The following is an 8166-nucleotide window of genomic DNA, read 5'->3' as shown; positions in this document are numbered from 1 at the left end:
CCCACCAAGAGCCGGGGTCTGTCGGAGGTTTCTTCCGTTAAAGGGAGTTTTTCCTCCCCACTGTCACCAAGTGCTTGCTCAAGGGGGATTTGTTGGGTTTTCCCTATGTAATAATATTGATAACAGTAAGGTCTAGACCTTACTTTGTAAAGTGTCCTGAGATGACTTTTGTTGTGATTTGGCGCTATACAAATAAAATTTGATTTGATTTGATTTGATTTGATTTCAAGATGTGACTCGGTACTGGTCTATACAGCCGGGCAGTTGGAAAGGATGCTAAACATCTGGAGAAGTTAGGAGAACTGTTCCCTGTGCAGTAACAACTGTCTGACGGGTTACACTGCAAAACAGCAGTGATGAGAGTGCTGGTGTAAACATCTGGAAACTGCATTACATCTGCTTTTTCTGAACAACATAAGGAAGCAAATTTTAAAAAACGAAATCACGTTTAGGAATTTTGGTGAGTGAGTGAGTGATTTTTACAGATGCACACTCAGGTGGAATTCAATTAGGTCATCAAGCTAAAACTACTGCAACAGTCCTGCAACAAATCCTCCTTCATGAAGGTGCCAAGTTTGTGGAGCTGTTGACTTGTACTGCGTCATACTGACACGTGTTCACCCATAGGCTACGTAAAAGAAACAGGTCTGATGAGAGAATTTATCACGAGACTATTACTTTTCGATTGTGTAACTAATAAACTGATGAGTGTAGTCATCGAATGATCAACTTCAGGTCATCATTCTTCACAGATCTGAGTCTTTAACAGCAGTTGTTAACACTGGCTGAGTGTATCATTAACGAAGAGTTTAGTAATATGTCTACAATATGTGTACCCGACAACACGCACACACACACACACACACAGCTCACCTGCGCTGACAGTAACCGCCTCCACAAACTGCTCCCTCCAGGAGTGTGTGCCAATCACCAGCGCCAGGTTGGTCTTCTTAATGAGCTTGTCAACAGTGCTCTGCCAATCAGAAGCACAACACACTTGTTTAGCAGCTGACCTGCTGGTCGTGTGGGTCGGGGCCCGGAGGCAGGAAAATGTTTGTACTCAAATTTATTTTTATTTAAACCACAAGGTTCTAAATGAGAAAACTCAACAAAATCTGAGGCTGATGTTTGAAGACGCAAAACTGGTGGACAATACAATTTATGAGGTGTTCTCTACCTGCTGTACTCACTAAGTTCAGTTTATTCCTCATGAGCAGTACTACTACTACTACAGTAGGATCACTGTGGCCTTATCTTTGCTTCTCCGTTGAGCTCAACTTTTCCACTTTCAGCTATTTAATGTAACTTAGTGACTTATCTATTGTATGTCTGAGTGAATTTATGGGCTTTTGAAACACCTACTAATTTAACATTCCCTTGTTTTAATTATGTAAGAGTAATTAAAACTTATGGATTAGCAATGCAACATCCTTTTGTCAGTTGGACCTGTTGAGAATTGAGATTTATTGCTAGTAAACTAATTGCATTGCCTCGTAAAGCACAGATTGGTTGCTTTTATTTGCTTAAAATACACCTGAGCCCAACGCACATTTCATATATTTGGACTGCTTGCACAGGGGAATGCAGTGGTAGCCTTGTGTAGGCCACCAGACTTTGAATTTTGCATGCTTTGAGCAAGCTGCTTTATTGAGGGTAACTCACGCATTTTCAATAATTCAAACCCATATCAGACCAACTCACCGAGACGGTTAGGACCTAGGCTCACCAGTGTGAGAAACAGGTAAAGGCAGGCTAAGTACAGTAACATGGACAGACATGCACAGCTCACTCCTTTTGGTTGTTGGCTTTAGGAGAGAAATGTTCAAATATACTTGAAAAGGCCTGTAATTACATTTCATTTTGGATGCTCAGAGGTCTCTGCTATTCTGTTGCTTCGTAACATCAACAATCTCTTTCCAGTTACCTTCTACAAGAATGTGATTACATGCATGTCCACCACTTCATCCTGTTCTCTCTCTTTTTATTATTTCTAATAACATTAAAATGAGCTGGTTGGGTAGTAAACTTTAAAGCCGCTGTGGGCTTCCACCAGTAAGAGACCAGTGCTGAAATGAATCGGCAGGCACTGCCCACCCGCACTCTCCTTTTTCCCCAGCCACTGCCAACCTGCACTCTCCATTTTACAGTCTGCAGCTGCTAATACCCATTTACAAAACACAGAGAGGCTGCTGTTCTTCTAGAGGAAACCATGTATGGGAAATAATAAATAATAGACAGCACACCTTGAATTCATATGACTCCTCAATGACCACCTCCAGGCGGCTGTGCTCTCCCAGAATGGGCTTCCCCATCTCAGCTATCTTCCAGGCCTCCTCCTCTTCAGCGCTCAACTGACCCTCCGCCGCCTCTGTGGGACGACAGGAGAGAGGGGGAGGTGATGCGAGGGAAACAACAAGGACACCAACAGTGAGTGTAGCACGAAAACAAAATCTCACAGATGCTTCCAAGCTCTACCTCTATCAATAATGGATAATGAGTCAGCATTTTATTTGGAGTTACTCTACATTACTTGAGTCTGAAATATGCATCCCAGTCTGTTCGTGGGCATGTGTGTGTCACAGCGTGAGAGAGGGACATGAGAAGATGGCAGATGGAGGATATCGGTGTGTGTGAGGAAGCAGAAAAACAACACCACCCAGACACAAAGATCAGAGAGCTGGATCCAGAGCGAAGGAGAGCGGGTGCTTCTCTGATCACTGAGGTTCACAATTAAACAGAACATTAAACAATTAGCTCTAATTGTCCCGTCAGCTCATTAGATGATTAGATGCTGGTTAGATGTTTATTGTACTGAATGTGGCACAGTGTGAGGTGCGTCAAAATCTTGTGCCAAAACGTACAATAAAGCAGTTCAGATCATGTGATGGAAGCTGTAGTGAAAGGTTAGTGAAACAGAGCACAGCACTTTTCTCTCCATCTTTTAGCCTCTCAGTCCTGCTTTAGCTACGTCCAGTCCTCAGTCATATGTGGTCAAAACTGATCGGTTGCTTTGGATTCTGGTGGCTTCAGGTGGCAGCAAGATTGTTTTGTGAATTTGGAGACTCCAGCACACAAAACCCATGTGATGCCAGTGCCCTGTGCACAAAACACACAGCAATAAATCTCATTTCCTCCGTCTGCTATGCTCAGGTGCTGCTGTTTGGAGAAAATGTAGTTTTTTGATTTATTTGTATTAAATTCTTTCCCAGTGAAACATTTTCAGTAGAACATAAGGTTTCACCATTTAAAAATGACCCCATCCCAGACTCAGTTTAACTCATTCTGTCCTCTGCTCTCCCCCATTTTGTCTTCAGTCCAATAACAATTTTCATATAAACAAATTAATCAAATTTATAAGCCTTCCCATTTACTCACTCTTTTACCTCCCACACATAAGCAATATGATGCCAAATTATAATATGATAGATGTGACAGAGCACAGTGATGCTACTCCTATAAGTCACCCCAGTTATTTGTCCAGGAAGGGCAACAAGCGCGGCGGTTTATCTGCATCAGCACACAGTGCACAAAACAAAGCGAAGAGTGGCCAACTCATTTGTAAACATTAATTTCCAAACTGCTCTACTGTGTTGTGCTGAGGTTCGCCGAGGCCAGTTCTGCTGTGATTCAGATGGAAGAAGAAGTGGCCATCACTCCTCAAGGCAAGGCAAAAAGAGATGCCAGAAATGTGAGCCAGGCCATTGCAAGGTGGCACAGAGCAGAGAAAAACGACTGCAGCCGAAGGACACTGTGGAAACTTATAATGAATTATTGTTTATATTCAAGTTTGGCAAAATCTAAAATACAAAAGGTATTTTTCATAAAGAGTGTGTTCATGAATTCACTTCTGTTTTTAATGGAAGCTTAACATGAATATGACTTTTTAAGATTTTTGTAAACTAAAAAAAGCTGCTTTAAAGGTGTATTAAGTAAGATTTTGGACATGATCTGCTAACCCCAGTGACAATGGGACAAGACGTGGTGTCTCTTGGCCCTCAGTGGCAGTTTGCTGCATCTGAAAAAAAATTAGTTAATACACCTTTAGTTTCATTTCAGCGTCACCAAATTCCCAGAACTCTGCTATTATTACACTGTTACTACTATAACTGGCAAGTATCAGGGGAGCAATTTGAGGCTGAGTGTTGTGAAAATATGGACAGGATCTGGGGATCAAACCACCACACCAGTGATCAGTGGATGGCCCGCTCTGCTTCCTGAGCCACAGCTGCCCCCTGCTGCTGCACAAAATGAGAAAGTAAACTTAGCAGCTTCTCCCTGGTTATTTACAGACTCGAAACAAATAAACAAACAAAACTCATGGAAAAAACAGCACGATATCAACTATAGGTTTGTGTAATTTTCAATCTGTTGTGCAAGTTAAGTGGCCGAGCTGCTGTGCAGACATAGTGCAGGGTATTTAATGCTTTTGTCTTTTTCTAGAAAAAGGGCTGAGCTCTGAATCAAGCTGAATTTATCACTCTTTCTAATTTGGTTGATGATTATTATGTGTTAAATTACAGCTTCAAATATTTCAGATCAGTAATTGACTTTGTGTTAATGTTAAGCAGCTTGAACTGTTGGGTTCCTCGTCGACCTCGGATCAAATCAGCCTCAGGGTCAGAGCTGAAATTAGTTAACAGATTAGTTGATTGAATGAGAACAATTTCCAACTATTTTGATAATGGTATAACTGTTATGTCAATTTAAAGCACAAATACCAAAGATTCTCTTATTTCAGCATCTTAAATGTCAGCATCTGCTGCTTTTATCATTTCATATCATTATAAATGGAATATCTGCAGGTTCTGAACTGCTGATTTGATGAAACAAGAGGCCCAAAGATGTCATGTCTTTGTGACTTTAGCAGGTGTTTTTCATAATTTTCTGACAGTCTACAGAGCAAACAATAAATCAGCTGATCAAGAAAATAATCAGTTGATTAGTTGATAATGAAAATAATCATGGCCTGCAGCTCTACCCAGAGTTACTGACAAATGAACTCAAGCTTGAATCTTCAGTTTGAAGTAGAAAGAACAATCAGATGGCCTTACCCTGGTTGAGCAGCAGAGCTGGAAACAAAGCAGGGGGGTGGAGGTGGACAAGAAAAGACAGCCGTAAGTAATAACACACAATCAAAAACTCATAATACACTGAACTGCAAACACAAAGTCACAGATACTCACAGAAACAATTGGATAAAAGCTCCAGTCACTCCATGTTGTTAGACCTGTGTTTATTTCATCTTTTTCACTTAATCTCACCACAAACAAATAATCAGTTTATCTCCTGCTCCCTCTGTTTTTATAGTTACCATTAAGAAAAGCCTCCTCTCTTATCCCTCCATCTCACAGCTACTAGAGCTTTTATAACCTCCAAGTTGACTGTGGTGAATGTTTCTGTGATGCTACTGCCTGAGAATGTGAGATTCAGAAAAACAGTCCTCTCTCTTTCTCTTTTCCCACATTTTAAAAGAAAAAGAAGGCGACTAATGAATTCGTAGATGTTTGTCTGTGTCTGTGATGAAGCTTTATTGATCCTGCCGGAAAGATGGTTCAGTGATGCAGCAAAAGAGCAGAACAAACTAAAGACAAGAAGGAAAGAACAGGCTGTCGCAGCAGAGGCAGCACAGCAACTACAGAATGTTAGCACATAAATATGCTGTGGTTTGGATGATGTATTTAGATTTGCTGTTTATCGGTGCTTCTTTAAATGTCCACATAGACACAGGGAGAACCTGAGCACCTGATTCCCTAAACCTGCCTCCTCACCTGTTCCCCATTCTGCTGCCAGCTTCCCCCTGCTTATACCGGCCCAGTTTATCTCACTTCTTGCAGATTGTCAGTTCCTGTTTCTGATTTGGTTCCTACTATCTGTACCGGTGTTGTGGTCTTTCTGCCTGCTCACTAGTGATGGCAAAACGAGCCTTTTCTGAAGCAGTGAGGCTTTGCAGTCAGCCGTAGCATCAAGAGATTCATTACTCAAAAACTCATTTTACTTGAAGCTCACTGGTGACGCCTACTGTTAAAGGTAATAAAGCATAAAGTTAGTTGGCACTGGTTTTATACTGGATGCCCTTTCTGACACAACCTTCCCATTTTATGTGGCTTGGGACTGGCACGAGCTCATGGTTCCCCCTCCAGACACAAACCAGGCCTGACCCTGCTTAAAAATGGAGCCTGCAATAAAAAGGAAATCACATTTTGAATTTAATATTGTAAACGTTAAAGGGGAGCCACCCTGCCCTGGCTGTGCCTGCTCTCCTCTGATTGTGGGGGTTAATCTCACTGTCAAGAGCTGAATCAAACAAGAGTGAAAAACTGCACCAAATCCCCAGTGCCGAACTTAGCGTACTGGCAGTCTCGGCAAACAACCATCACCAAACATTCATGGGTCTCAGTCCCTGTATCCACAAATCAATAATCAAAGCATTTACATCATTCAGTGAGAAAGTGAAGCCTCGTTTGTCAGCGCTCCTGCCTTATCATACATAAATACAGCTGTTTATTCAGATGAGGAAACAGATGCTTTTTGACTGCATTTGGTTGTGACAGCGTTTTGTTACTCCACATCTTCTCTGTCATCATTTTAAATCTTGCAGCTCAGCTCCTATATTGTTTAATGTCGCAATCATAAAATTGTTTTTATCATAAAATGTATCAAAGATTTTTCATCTGGGGCTCATAAGCTTGACTATATATTTGAACAGTCTCCCTCCCTCTGTGTCTTTTATCCTTTCCTACCTACAAACACAAGTCTGCTGTTTATGTGTGATGACAACACCATACACAAATGAACCACATCATTAAAAATATATTAACGATCAATAAATGCAGACAGTTGTATACATTAAACTGCTGTTGCCTCACAACCTTATGAGACTTATGATAAAGACTTTATGATAATTGGCAGAAGAAAACAATCTTGTATTAACGAACCTGAGATTCCTCTCTTCAGCCAGCGTGGCTCCTCCAACACAATGAAGAAGTTTTCATGTTTCTCATATTCTTCATCATCGATTATCCTCACCTGGAGAGTCTGACTGTAAAAACACAGATGAAATAAAGAATTTCATCAAAAGGTAATCTAGCGCTCGCAGGGCCATCGCCACGGGTCGTCTCTGTTATCGTGGACCTCACACACTAACACACACAGGATCAATGATTCAGTCAGAAGGCTGGTTTTTGTTGGATCTTGCCTTGATGAGATTTAAATATGTGCTGGTTTTCTACATAAAGGAAATACCACTGTCACTGTGGCTGCATCTCAAATCTCTATGATTGTTCCTCAATCCTCACTAAACCTGGAGGTCATTCTGGTCAAACGAGGATTGAGAATGTGCCGAGGCTCTTATGTCAAATGAGGATACATAAGGAAATCCTTTGCAAAAGTCTTTTGTAGACCAACACACCCCTTTATCGGAAATCAGTTGGTGATCGGATGCTTCGAATGAAGGATCTGAGGAAACGACATCTTGTTTCTAAAAATGTTTCCGCAATTCCTCACTCCTCTGAATTTTTCTTTGCATCTTATGTGGGCGGGACTAAGATGGAAGGAAAAGGCACAAGTGAGGGAAATAGATAAGAGACTTGAGGTGTAGCCCACAAATACTGTTGGGCCATAGTAATGCTGCACAGTATGGGACCCTCACTTTATTCGTATTTGCTCACATACATTGTTAGTGCCCGTTCAATAAGATGAACATCACATGCATTCAATTGTCTTCTGTGCGTGCTTATCCTTGTGGCATATTGTCACCTTTTAAACTAATATTATGAACTTCTTAGCAAAGAATTGCTTACATTCAGCAGTGACAGATCATCAAAATCATTCATGAGCAGTGGTGTTTGTGTCCACCCAAGGAATCCAATGTTCACTATCTCTTACAGCTCAGTTTTTGGTCTCCACCACCTCCTGAGGGAAATATGCATCTGTCTCTTTAGCTGCTAGCACTCCATTGTGTTCACCAGGCTAGTTTCTGACCGTGTCTGTCTGCTGTTTGCTGCTGACCAGTTAGTGGGCAGTGGCTTTTTAGAGTGTCTTCTCTGAAAACAGCTGCTTCCTGCTGCAGACAAAGCAGTGACACTGCACAAAGACGACCAAGTTGTAGCTAGACACTAAACAATGGGCTGAAACTTACTGTAAAGCTCCATGAAGCCAAGCAGACCT

The 8166-nt window shown here is 41.5% G+C and overlaps 1 protein-coding gene across 1 annotated transcript in view; it reads right to left on the bottom strand.

Moving 5' to 3' along the window:
• Positions 1–8166, bottom strand: part of slc8a2b (solute carrier family 8 member 2b) — a 65632-nt gene that overhangs the window by 6497 nt on the left and 50969 nt on the right. Inside the window, exons 11-14 of the mRNA XM_020623561.1 lie at positions 6936–7039; positions 5052–5069; positions 2244–2368; positions 874–973 (exon numbers count right to left, since the gene is read on the bottom strand). Of these exons, the coding sequence (XP_020479217.1) occupies positions 874–973; positions 2244–2368; positions 5052–5069; positions 6936–7039 (347 nt within the window). The remainder of the gene's footprint in view (positions 1–873; positions 974–2243; positions 2369–5051; positions 5070–6935; positions 7040–8166) is intronic.

The sequence above is a fragment of the Monopterus albus genome, unplaced genomic scaffold, assembly GCF_001952655.1.
Source record: "Monopterus albus unplaced genomic scaffold, M_albus_1.0 scaffold304.1, whole genome shotgun sequence".
Classification (NCBI taxonomy): Eukaryota; Metazoa; Chordata; class Actinopteri; order Synbranchiformes; family Synbranchidae; genus Monopterus; species Monopterus albus.
This window is presented reverse-complemented; position numbering and strand designations above follow the sequence as displayed.